This window comes from Pteropus medius, unplaced genomic scaffold (assembly GCF_902729225.1).
Source record: "Pteropus medius unplaced genomic scaffold, Ma_sr-lr_union100, whole genome shotgun sequence".
Lineage (NCBI taxonomy): Eukaryota > Metazoa > Chordata > Mammalia > Chiroptera > Pteropodidae > Pteropus > Pteropus medius.
Genome location: NW_024349519.1, coordinates 1037458 through 1051062, shown reverse-complemented (window position 1 = coordinate 1051062; position 13605 = coordinate 1037458). Strand labels below are relative to the sequence as shown.

Sequence of the window (13605 nt, the reverse complement as noted above, 5' to 3'; positions counted from 1 at the left end):
AGAGACGAATTTGTTTTTAATTAATAATTTTTTATTTTTCACTTATAGTTGGCATACAATAATAGTATATTAGTTTCAGGTGTACAACATAGTGATTAGACATGTATATAACTCACAAAGTGATCACCCCAATAAATCTAGTGTCCCTCTGACAGTACGTAGTTATTACAATATTGCTGGCTATATTCCTTCAGCTGTTCCTTAGCCATGACTATTTTGTAACTACCAATTCGTACTACTTGATCTCTTCCCCCTTTATTACCGAATCTCCCCTCCCATCTGGTAATCCTCAAAATGTTCTCTGTATCTATGAGTTTTCCTGTTTTTGTTTGTTTGTTTATTTTGTTCTTTAGGTTCCACATATACATACAATCATATGTCATTTGTCTTCCTCTATCTGACTTACTCCTCTCAGCACACTACCCTTTAGGTCCACCATAAAATATCTTTTTCCATCCCATTACTTTTAGTCTGTGTGTATCTTTTAATCTGAAGTGAGTCTCTTGTAGGCAGCGTATGTAAGGGTCTTGTTTTCCATTCAGCCACCCTATCTTTTGATTGGAACATTTAATTCTTTTTCATTTTAAGTACTCGTTGATAGATATATAGTTATTGCCATTCTTTATTTAGACTTTTGATACATATATATATTTTTTTTCTTAAAGAAGTCCCTCTAACATTTCCTATAATACTGGCTTGGTGGTGATGAACTTCTTCAGCTTTTTCTTGTCTGGGAAGCTCTTTATCTTTCTTTTGATTCTTCATGATAACTTTGCTGGGTAAAGTAATTTTCTTGGTTATAGGTCCTGGGTTTTCATCACTTTGAATATTTTGTGCCAAGCCTTTCTGGCCTATAAAGTTTCTGTTGAGAAATAGGCTGATAGTCATATGGGTGCTCCCTCATATGTAACTAATTGCTTTCCTCTTGCCACTTTTAAGAGTTTCTCTTTGAATTTAATCTTTGGCATTTTAATTATGATGTGTCTTGGTGTGGGCCTCTGGGTTCATCTTGTTTGGGAGTCTCCGAACTTCCTGGAGTTGTATGTCTATTTAGGAGTCTCTGAACTTCCTGGAGTTGTATGTCTATTTCTCTAACCAGGTTAGGGAAGTTTTCCGTCATTATTTCTTCAAATAGATTTTCAATTCCTTGCTCTCTCTCTCCTCCTTCTGGTACCTCTATGATGTAAATGTTGTTATGCTTGATGTTGTCCCAGAGGCTTCTTAAACTATCTTCATTTTTTTGGATTCTTTTCTCTTGTTGCTGTTCTGATTGGGTGTCCTCTGCTACCTCATTTTCTGTGTCGCTAATTTGATCCTCCATTTCCTCCACTCTATTGATTTCCTCTAATGCAGCGGTCTCCAGCCTTTTGGCACCAGTTATCAGCGCTCCTATGAGAATAATGCCTGATGATCTGAAGCGGAGCTAAGGTGGTGATGCTAGCACTGGGGAGCGGCTGCAAATCCAGATGAAGCTTTGCTTGCTCACCCGCCACTTACCTCCTGCTGTGCGGCCTGGTTCCTAACAGGCCACACGGGTCAGTACTGTTCCGCAGCCCAGCAGTTGGGGACCCCTGCTCTAACATACTCTTCATCTCATATATTGTTTTCTTCATTTCTGACTGGCTCCTTATTATGTTTCCATCTCCATTTTTATGTTTTTTATCTCTTTGTTAAAGTTCTCACTGAGTTCATTTACTCTCCTCCTAAGTTCCTCAAGCATCCTTGTAACCAATGTTTTGAACTCTGCATCTGGTATATTGCTTGTCTCCATTTTGGTGAATTCTTTGTCTGGAGCTTTGTTCTGTTCGTTCATGTGGGACATACTTCTTTGTCTCCCCATTTTAGCTGCCTCCCTGTGTCTGCTTCTGTGTATTAGGTAGGGCTCCTAAGTCTCCTGGCCTTAGTAGAGTGGCTTTATACAGTAGGTGTGCTGTGGGGCCCCTTGGCACAGACCTGAGACGGGTCCAGCTGCAGGCCAAATTCACCTTCAGCCTGTGTACCTCCAGAGCCACCTGATAATAGTCACTAAGTAATCTACATATGGCTGCCACCCGTGTGCTAGGCTTATAGGTGCCTTAAGGGTTCAAGTCCAAAACCGAGGCTGGCTGCCACTAGTGCAGGGTTTGGGGCTGCTCAGCAAGAGGTACCGGGCACGCTGAAGCCAGATGTTGCTTCTTTGGGTTTTGTGAGCCTTTGAGAGATTTTATGAAAGTTTGCAGCAGGTCTCAAGACAGCCTTATGTATGGTGGGTTAAATCACTGGAAGCAGCTTGAGTGGGCCCACAAATTGGAAAAGGTGGTCTCAGGGAATCCCCTGGGCAGAATGACCTGTGTTATCCAGGGTGATCGTGCCTATGTTTGCAGGCTAGGAGTGGGGAGGGCTCAACAAAGAAACAGTGGCTTCTGCCTGCACCTCTGTCCATGAGCAAGCTGCCCCTCCAGCCTTTGCCCTGAAGCCCAACAGCTCAGCACCCCGCTGTATGTCCCTGGTGCCCCATGAGCAACTGCCTCAGTGCTGGAGCTCAGTGAGTGGGTCCATCAGCAAGTAAGGCCAGTGCAGGCCCTTTAAGAGGAAGGTCTCCGCTTCCTACAACTCTCCATCTCACTCAGCCACAACTTCCGCTGGTTTTCACAGCCAGAGGTAGTGGGGACTTCTCTTCCCAGTACTGGAACCCTGGACTGGGGAGCCCAGTGTGTGGCCAGAACCTCTGGCTCTTCAGGTCGGGGAGGTGGCTCTGCAGCCAAGATAGCCTTATGGATTCTCCGATTGCCACTCATGGTTGTGGGACTAGGCAGTTTCACATCTCCACTCCTACTACTGTTTTGAGGTTACCTGTTATTTGAGGTGACCTAATTGTAGGGCTTCTGTTCAGCTAGACCTCAGGCGACTCCGCACACTGGTTGCTCTGTAGTTTTGTTATAATTTTGGTGTGGTCACTAGAGGAGGAGATATGCACAGCCTCACCTTCTATGCCATCTTGAATCCTCTCTTAAAGGGGCAAATTTAACAACACTAAAACTATTATACATAGCGTATATATTTGTTAAAAGAATGACCATCACTATTCTGGTTTTCCTCCTCTCATTCAATATAACTTTCAATTTAAAGTTAATTAAGTTCTTTAATTCAAAACAATTTAAAGTTAATTAAGTTCTTTAATTCAAAACAAAGCTATAGAGCCAGGTCTCAAATGTTAAATAAGAAGGAAATGCATTTAAACTTAATTTTGACTTGGCACTTCAAAAACCTCATTATAAGAAAATAATATTCCAGAGTTCCTTATGGTTTTGAAAACTGTAGTTTCTTTCTACTGTAAATCTGTAAAAAGAAAATCTGGGCTCTAAGACATGGTCAGATCACTAAAGAAGCTGAACTGTTCTATGGAATGAGATTAATCAACTGAAAGTTTTTATAACCTTTTTGTTTATTAGTCATAATTCAGCGTGCTTTTTTTTCCCAGTTAAGCTTGAAAAATTGAGTGTCTGTTTTCCTCGTGCAAATAAGAAATACTATAGTCAAAATACGATTCCAGACTTTAAGATAATTTCACCTAAAAGGTTCAGCATCTGAGTTTTCCTAAAAAAAAATTAACTTCGGCAGATTGCTTTGACCTTTTAAAAGCCAGAGTCTTTGTTTATTTCATGTATGTCTTTTGCCAGAGCTGTAAAAAAGTCTTCATTACTGTAGATTTATGGTATTCTTGAGGTCAGGTAGCGTCAGTTCTTCATTGTTCTCCTTCAAAGTTGTTTTGGCTAGTCTGGGTCTTTTTAACTTTAGAATCAGTTTGTCAGTATCCACGAAGTAAAATGCTGGGATTGTGATTGGGTTTGTTTTTAATTGACATTTTGACAATATTGATTCATCCTCTCCACAAACATAGAATGTCTCTCCATTTATTTATTTCTTTTATTTCTTTCCTCAGAGTTTTGTGATTTTCCTCATATCAGTGCTATCCATGTTTTGTTAGATTTGTACCCAAGTATTTAATTTTTAGGGGTGCTAATGTAAATAGTATTGTGTTATTTCAAATCCTATTTCTTCATTGCTGTTACATGGAAAAGCTATGGACTTTTGTATATTAACCCTGACTTGCAACCTTGATGTAATCACTTACTAATTCCAGGAGTTTTATTTTAAAATTTTATTATTGAAATTTTTAAGCTTATGAAAAATAGAATAGTATAGTGAACTCCCCTATACCTATAATGTAGGCCATAATTAATAACACATGGCTAATCATTTTTGTCTATACTTCAGCCCACCCCCAGTGGATTATTTTGAAGCAAGTTTATGATATCATCTCAGGGAAAGACTTTTTAAATAAACATAAAAAGCACTAATCATAAAGAAGAATTAATGTCAGTGCATTTTACATTAAAATTAATAACTTTTGTTCATCAAAAGAAGACAGTGAAGAGAATGAAAAGGCACGTCATAGAATGGGAGAATAAATTTGTGTCATATTTAAATACTAGGAGAACTACTACAGGTAAATAAGAAAAAGACAATTCTGCCTCAAAAAACTGGGCAAGAGTAGGCATGCCAGAAAAGAGAATATCAAAATGGCTAATAACATGTATTAAGGCACTCTGTCTCTTTAGAAATGAGTGAAATGCAAGTTGATACTATAATGAAATGCTACTACTCTTGTTCTAGAATGGCTAAAATTAAAAAGATTAATAATACAAACAACAAGTGTTGGCGAGGATGTGGAGAAAAGGGAAATAGTATGGAGGTTTCTCAAAAAATTAAAAATAGATATACCTTTTGACCCTGCAGTTGCACTTCTGGATATTTATCTAAAGAAAACCAAAACAATAATTCGTTAAGATCTATGCACTCCAATATTCATGGCAGCACAATTTACAATAGCCAAGATATGGAAGTAACTTAAATGCCCATCAACAGATGATTGGCTAAAGAAATTATGGTTCATATAAACAATGGAATATTACTTAGCCATTAAAAAAATGAAATCTTGCCATTTGCAATGACATGGATGGACCTAGAGGTTATTACATTGAGTGAAATAAGTCAGAGAAAGATAAATACCATATGATTTCACTTATATGCGGAATCTAAGGAACAAAAAGAACTAATCAAAAACAGACTCACAAATATAGTGGACAATTGGTGACGGACAGAGGGAAGGGGGGTTGAGGGGCTGGGAGAATTGGGGTGAAGGGTTAAAGAAGTACAAATTAGTAGTTGATAGTTGCTCATGGGGATGGGGAGCACAGCAGAGGGAATGCAGTCAGCATTAATATGATGGCTAGGTAGAGGGCCAGGGGAGGGAGGGAGCAATTGGGGGGATCGTTTTATGAACTATATAGATGTCTAACCAATGTACTGTATACTTGAAACTAATTAAAAAAAAAGATTAATGATACCAAAATGTGAGTATGGAGCAATAACAAACAACTTTCAGAAACTGCTAATGGAAGGTTAAATTGATACAGCTACTTTGAAACACTGTTTGACACTATATACTAAAGTTGAAGATATGCATACTCTATGACTAGGTTCTATTCCTAGATGCACTCAGCAGAAATGCATTCCCAAGTACACTAGAAGATTTGTACAAGAATATTCAAAACAACTTTGTTTGTATTGACCAAAAGCAACCCAGTCGTTCATCACTATCAGAATAGATAAATAAACAATGACGTAATCAGACGATGAAATATTATTCAGCAAGGAAAATGAACACATTACATTCACTTGCTAGAACATGCATGAATCTTACACAATGTTGAGTAAAACAAGCTGCACCAAAAATAAAATACATATGGATTCATTCCTTTTATAGACAAAAGAAAGACTATACCATAATTCTTAGGTACGTGTTCTTAGGTGGTATCAACTATAATGAAAGGAAGTTTGGAGAGTGGTTACTTATGGCAAATGGGAGAGGACATAATCATGGAGGGGGACATGAGGAAGACTCTAGGATACTAGAAGTGTTTTATTTCTTAAACTGGGTAGTAGTTTTTGAGTGTTTGTTTTGTGATAAATTATCAAGCTGTGGTGCTCAATGAGTGTGTGCACTATAAATGTTATATTTCGCAAAATTTTAAAAGACATTTCATTAGGACAGAGTGAGATTCAACCAAGTGTGTTATGTAAGTAGTGAGTTGCTTACCTTCACAAGTATAACACTGAAAATTTAGTGTTTACCTTGTGATAATTATAACAGCTATTTGGAAATAGAAATATTTATAATCCAAGTGGATTATTGATCCATAAGTCAGTTTTAAAAAGAAGAAGCCAATTTCTTATTTGCATGGTATTCATGAGTGAAGAGCGATAGATTTTGCAGTGCTGTGGTTTTATGAGAAAGGTCGTTGTTTTGCTGGAGACAGATGCATGTGATTAGAATTGACTTGTTCATTTCTGTAGTTGGATGAGGGAAGACATTGACTATTTGACAGGGCTAGAAGTAACATCCAAAGCAAAGTCTTTCACAATGGCAGAAGAATATCTCTTACATCTAACGTACAGTTTTTTAAAAGTGATTTTCTCTTCCTTACTGCTCTCCTTCAAATTCTCAGGAATTCTTCCATCTAGTTTGTACCTATCTTAGTAATTGAAGATTTATTTAACTTTTAAGTATCACAGTTCTTAAATGTTTTAATGTTTTTGACTTACATAATGGAGTTTCTTTCTTAGGATAGCTGGTAGAATTCTTGAGACTTGAAGGTCAGTGAGGAGTAAGAAATAATTTTTTTTTTTTTTTTTTAGGAAAACGTGCATTCAGCTTATCTAATCCATCTAAGGCCAGAAGTATGGCTTACATTACAATAACATCCAAGAATAACGACCCCATAAAATGAAAGATTCTGTTAAGTAGAGAAGTGTTAGTGAAATCTAAAAATGAGATTTTTTTTCTTGTAAGAGAGACTGAAAATAGGCCCTTAATAGCATTAAGTATGTTTTTCTTTAGACTTAAGTGACCACAGAGGCATTTTGTATGACCTGATTTATTTGCACACTGATTTTTCTGGTTTTTAGATTATCCAGGTTCCTTGATTTCTTTTTCTCCCTATTTTTACTGGCTGTCCGTCCTTTAGCCATATAACAATTTATTTTTATCTTTCCCAAAAGGCAGGGAGAGATTAGCAAGTAGAAGGGTAAAACTCATATTAATCCTCACTACTTGGAAATAAAGATGGAATTAAGTATTTTAACTTTTATTCTATTTCATACCCCATTCCTTTAAAAAGCCCGAATATTGGCTGTAAACAGATATCAGAATAACCATCATGTGACTTCATGATTTTCTAAGTAACTGTTTGAATTTATGTAATCCTTGGCACTATATACAAAGTTTTTTGAATAAAACATTAACTCAGAGATGATCTAGAATCAGCAGAGAATTTGTACTAATCTTAATAATTAAGGATTTATTTGATTGTTAATTACAGTTCTTAAGTGCTTTTAATTTTTTTGACTTAAGAAATTGAGTTGCCTAGAGCAGCTGGTAGAATTCCTGAGAATCCGAGGGATAGTAAGGAGTACGAAAGAATTTTTCTTTAACTGTGCATTTCATTTCATTTGTGGGAGAACTAATTTCACACTAATGAGAGATGGTATTGAGACAGAAAGTTTTGGCATTATAATCAATATCATTACCTCCTAGCTATTCTCTAGAGTATGTTATTAAGAAGGTTTTTGAAAAGTAGACTGACCTTCCTATCCAATCACCATTTGTGGAAAAACTAACAATTATTATTGGAACTGGCACAGCTTTTAAACAATGAGACCCTCAAGAATTCTTGGAACTTAAAAAAATAGCTTGTTCTACTGCACCTGCTGGGAACCTGGGAAAATCTATTGGTGAGAGTAATGTAGGATTGAATTGCTTGTCTGTGTCTTTAATAAAAATCCTGACTTTCCATTAAGTTCCACCTGGAAAAACCAGAACTCATTCTAGAAGTTTGGAAATATCCCAGTGTAAGTGCTTTTAGTCTTACAAAAAGGCCCAACATCCTTAAGAATGTAGTTGAAGAAGCACTCAAAGGAGTAAAGAAAAAAATTTAATCAGCTGTTAACACTATGTGACAAATGAAAGCAAAAATAACAGAAAGATAAAAGGCTGCTTTCTAAAAAAATGATCTTTTTTCATTGAAGACCCTATTAGCAGTTGGTAGTTGAAGTGTGGATTTTTCTGAATACATAAGCCATAGTAGTCATCTGAGAAGGCTGGGGAGACCAGTTGATGAGACCATTAGGTCTATATCCTTACAACCTATTCAGAGGATTGTGTGTTTGGTCATTGGTACCCAAGATGGAGGTTTCTTAAATAACTTTTAAAGAACTAAATGTTTAAAAACAATAGCATTTTGGAAGGCCACAAAAGTACCCTATAGTAGAATTACTTAAAGCAGACTAACATTCTTAAAAAATTGTATTTTGATACGGTTGTCTTTCAAAATTTTGCATCTCTGATTTGCTCTCCTTCCAAGCCAGATTCCCCATTATTTACACATCTGTCCTTTTTCAAAAAATATATTAATATCTTATTTCTTACCAAAGAGTTGTAATTCTTCCAAGATTAGGTGATAAATTGGCAGAAGAGACTATTGCTACCTAGGAAACTGAACTTGGTGGTATATTCACTTTTGAAGTTGTAAATACACTTTAGGCTTTATTTAGCTAGTAGTATCTGTGACAATAACTTTCTTTTCCTTGCATTCACATTTGCACAATATAATCCCTGTCCCAATATTTGCCACTAAAGAAACTGCATATGTAGAAACTGAATTCCATTTTACATTTTATTGGTGAGTTATATGTGGATTATTCTGAAAATTGGCATGAGGAAAAACAGTTTCAAGAGACTGGTTATTTTCTTTTACATGGTTGAGTATTGGCTGTGTTCAGTCTAAAGGAGAACTTCAAGTTTTTTAATTGTTCATGAGATACCATTTCTGTAAGAACTGGCACTTAGCCTCTGCTCTCGAGTTTATTTTTTAATTTTTAAGGAGAAGTTGATACAGTTTGAGAAAATATGACAAGCTATTATCACACTTGTTAGATTATCTGTATGTATAGGCTTTCTCACCCAAGAGTTTACCTGTGTTTAATTAGATCTTACCTCTAGGGCCTCTCTTTGGCCATGGTGAAATGTGAATAATTTTGTTTTCCAATTTGTTTTATGTATGTGTAAGGAATATCAGTGAGTAATAACAGGAATCTGAGACCCTTAGAAGAAAGTTGATATACCAAGATAATGTTAAAATAATGGCAACTTGAGAACTAGTATATTTGGTGAGTTACTATGTTTTAAAACTTGTTAAGATAATTGTTAAATTCCAGAGAAGACATACAGATGGCCAACAGGTACATAAGAAGGTGCTTGTCATCACTAATCATTAGAGAAACGCAAATCAAAACCATAATGAAATACCTCCTCACACCTGTTAAATGGCTGTTATCAAAAAGACAACAAACAAGTGTTGGCAGGCATGTGGAGAAAAAGGAAACTTGTGTTGGTGAAACGTAAATTGGTGCAGCTGCTATGGAAAACAGTGTGGGGGTTCTTCAGAAAAATAAAAATTGAACTACTGTATAGTCCAGCAATTTTACTTCTGGGTATTTGTCCAAAGAAAACGAAGACACTAACTTGAAAAGATATCTGCACCCCCATGTTCATTGCAGCACTATTGACAGTAGCCAAGATGTAGAAACAATCTAAATGTCTGTTGATGGATGAATGGATGAAGAAAATGATACACACACACACACACACACACACACACACACACAATGGAATATTATTCAGCTACAAAAAAGAAATCTTGCCATTCGTAACAACATGGATGGACCTCGAGAGCATTATGAAATAAATCAGAAAAAGACAAATACTGTGTGATCTTACTTTTATGTGGAATCTTAAAACAAACAAACTCATAGATACAGAGAATAGATTGGTGGTTACCAGAGGCAGGAGTGAGGGATGAGGGGTTGGGCAAATGGATAAAGAGGATCAAAAAGTACAAACTTCTGGTTATAAAATACATAAGTCCTAGAGACATAATGTACAACAATGGTGATTATAATGAATTATCCTGTATTGCATATTTGAAAGTTGCTAAGAGTAAATCTTAAAAGTTCTCATCACAAGAAAAAAATTTGTAACCATGGGTGACAAATGTTAACTAGACTTATTGTGGTAATCATTTCACAATATATACAAATATCAAATCATGTTATATACTTGAAACTAATATATTGTTATGTAAATGTCAGTTGTACTTCAGTTTTAAAAAGTTGTTCATGGTTGGTTTGATATATGGGGTAATCAGACTTAGACATTTCTGTGTCATCCTCAATGCCTAAAACAACTTTTGCCTGATTTTTGAAGCCAGCAAAAACAATAATAACAAAACTTGCAGTATTTATAAATATGTCAGTGATACCATAAATAACATACATTTTCCAAAATGTTCCTAAATGTGTGCTATTTGAAATAATTCCAAGAAACTTCTGAGATAGTTCTTGATAGAGTGAAATAAATGATAATAAGAAAGCTCAATCTCAAGGGCTTCTCATATCTTTTATGAATGTTGCTTGAGAGTAGTATTTAACTGCATTTTTTTCTTTCAAAATTTATTTCTGATAAAGTATACATGCTCTTCTGTCATAGGGCAAATATCAAAGGATGAGCTCCTGCCTTATTTCCTACCAATGGAATTAAGTAAATTTTAGGCTTTCTTTACATGAAAAAATAAGAGAATTGTTAAATTCGCTAAATATTGTTGCTGGGAAATAAAAATAACTTTATAATGCTGAGAGGAACTTAAACTCTAGTTCATGGGAAAAGGGTTTGAATCTACTTAAGTTGTTGTTTTAAAGAGGCAGTATTAGCTGGTGAAGATATTAAATTATTGCTTTCCCTTTTTGGTGAACTCATGATTTAGAATATAAATACAAAATTGGCATTTGTGCCCTGGGAGGCTGCCCTGTATGAATTAGCTCAGTAGCTCTTTTGCCCTCTGGCTTCTGGTTCAGTTTGGCCGTTGGGCAGCATAGGTAGGAGCTGAGAGACAGGGAGGAGAGTGAGGTAGGGATATGTATTCTCCCATTCTTTCCCCGAAAGGCCACTGAGGGCTTACTAATTTGAGTGTGCTATTTGTTTCCTGCTGGGATACTGACTGAAATAGCTGCTTTATGTATTTTTTCATTATCCTAATTGGTATGCCAGAGAAACCCTAATAATACTTACGCTAATTGGGGGGCAGCAACTGAAGGTGTTTACAAAACTAAACTACCCTTTGTTTTCCTTGTACTTTGTTTCATCTAGTGTGTTATTAAAAATAAATAAATAGTGGTAGATGATAAGAAGCTAGTAATACTAATAGTTCATTTAAATATAGACACCCCAAAATGTTGCTTTACTTTGTGTCCCCTCTTTTCCCGAAAAGAGTTTGGTAGCTTGATTCTCTAATAAGATTATTGAATTCCTTTGTATCATCTCACTGCTCATTAATATGTCTTTGGAAGAGAATACTTACACATATCCTTTGGCTAACCTATAGCAATTCTGAGACGGTTGCTGGATAGTATTTTGGCTGTATAGGATTTTCATTTTCATATACTGTGTCTCTTTTCAATTATTAAAGATAATTGGGAGTTAGCCATATTATGTAATCATCTGGAAAAGTCAGGCTTAAATATTGAGTTTGTGTAAGTGCAACCTGATTTTTAATTTGGTAATAATCTCAAAACTGCCAGTATTACAGAGGTTAAATCTAAATGAATTCACAGTTCATTTTTAATTGGCAAGCATAGTTTCTCTTGGAATGACATAGGCTCTATTCATATCCTCTTTTCCATTTTTAGTACCAAAATGTGTTATCATTCTAATTCATAAATTATCAGTCTTCCATAGCAACTAGGAGCTATTTGAAAACACAGGATAAAGACTGAGCTGTAAAAGAGGCTTGAATTAAAACACATCTGTAATAATAGCAAAAGAATTTGGAAAATGTACTAGAATATTGCTCTATTTTTAAAACCCCTATCCATTGGGTTGCTATAACAAAATGCCAAAGACTAGGTGGCTTATAAACAAAATAAATTAGTTTCAAACAGTTCTGGAGGCTGGAAGTCTGAGCTCAGAGTGCCAGCATGGTTGGTTGAGGGCCCTCTTCTGGCTCCCAGACTTCTCATTGTGTCTTCACATGGTGATAGGGGCTAGGTTGCTCTGTGGAATTGCTTTTATAAGAGCACTAATTCCATTCATGAGGGCTCCACTCTCATGATTTATTTACCTTCCAAAGGTCCCACCTACTTATACCATCACTTTAGGATTTTGACATATGAATTTGGGTGGGGGAGGACACAAACATTTAGACTGTAGCAACCCCTTTTTCTCAGAAATTTCCCTTTTCCTTGCTTTGTTGAAATTCTAACCCCAAGCTACTCCCAAGTGTGGAGTATGAATAAGCAATGTTGATGCCACCTGGGAGTAAAAAATCTCAGTCCATGGCTAGACTATGGAATCAGAACCTACATTTTAACCTGAGCTTCCCCAGATAAGTATATGCATCAGAATTTGAGAAGCACTCTAACCATTTCCTGGGATTACATCTCATTAGATTAAAATAAAGTTGTCAAGTGTTTAAGCTGAGGTAATTTATCGATCATGTAGTAACAGGTAAATACGGAACATTAAATTTACAGATAGCCTTTTCTTTTTAAGTACAGAGACACCAAACACTTTTCTGTAATCAATCATATTAAACTAAGTTTTCCCATGTTGAACTGGTAATGTAAACTCAGGTACATTGCTTCACCAAGCATTATATTTGGGACACAAACATGAATATATTCATTGAGTTCATATCTAAAAACATGATTTGTGTGGTATAGTCTAATAGATGGAAATTACTTCATGTGTTATATTTTATTGTTAATGCCATGGAAGCTCTCATTCTCACTCACATTTTCAGATTCATTAGTGTAAAATTTTACTTTGGGGAGCCATTTACTCGTAACATTTTTAGGGGGCCTTTTAAATTAGGATAAAGATATCAAGGATTACTGGACAGCCTAATATAGTTAATGTATTTAGTGTTTTTCTCAAGCTGTAACAGTTTCTATTAAAATGAAATTTTATGATTTTAACTCAAATATAGTTATCAGTTATCTATATAATAGAATCTACAGAATAGTAACTAAGTTGTTGTTAACTGTTTATGGGAAGAAAACATCTGATATTGGCCCTTTTATTTGGAACATGGATCACACATCAGTTTTTGATTTTGTTGAATATATTTTTTCCTTCTTTCAGATTCATCAGGATTCATTTTTGATTTGCAGTCCAATACTGTACTGGCCCAGGGAGGAGCTTTTGAGAACATGAAAGAGAAGGTATGATTAGTTAACTATGGATAGTAAATTTGAATGTCATAGTTAAATTTGGGTACTAATACAACCAGTGGCTACCCAAACTCATTAAGTGAAATTTTAAGAACAAAACAGAATCCCATTGTATATCAGAGAGTAACTACCATGAAAGTTTTGAGGAATCAGAGCCTAGTAATGCAGACATGATTTTTTTGCATATCTCCGTATATATTCTAAATTCCCTTGAAGGCA

The 13605-nt window shown here is 35.6% G+C and overlaps 1 protein-coding gene across 2 annotated transcripts in view; it reads left to right on the top strand.

The window, feature by feature from the left end:
• The window catches only part of SPATS2 (spermatogenesis associated serine rich 2), a 91153-nt gene that overhangs the window by 44007 nt on the left and 33541 nt on the right, over window positions 1–13605 (top strand). For both annotated transcript variants that reach the window (XM_039882111.1, XM_039882113.1), the window contains one exon: window positions 13298–13377. In XM_039882111.1, the coding sequence (XP_039738045.1) occupies window positions 13298–13377 (80 nt within the window). The remainder of the gene's footprint in view (window positions 1–13297; window positions 13378–13605) is intronic.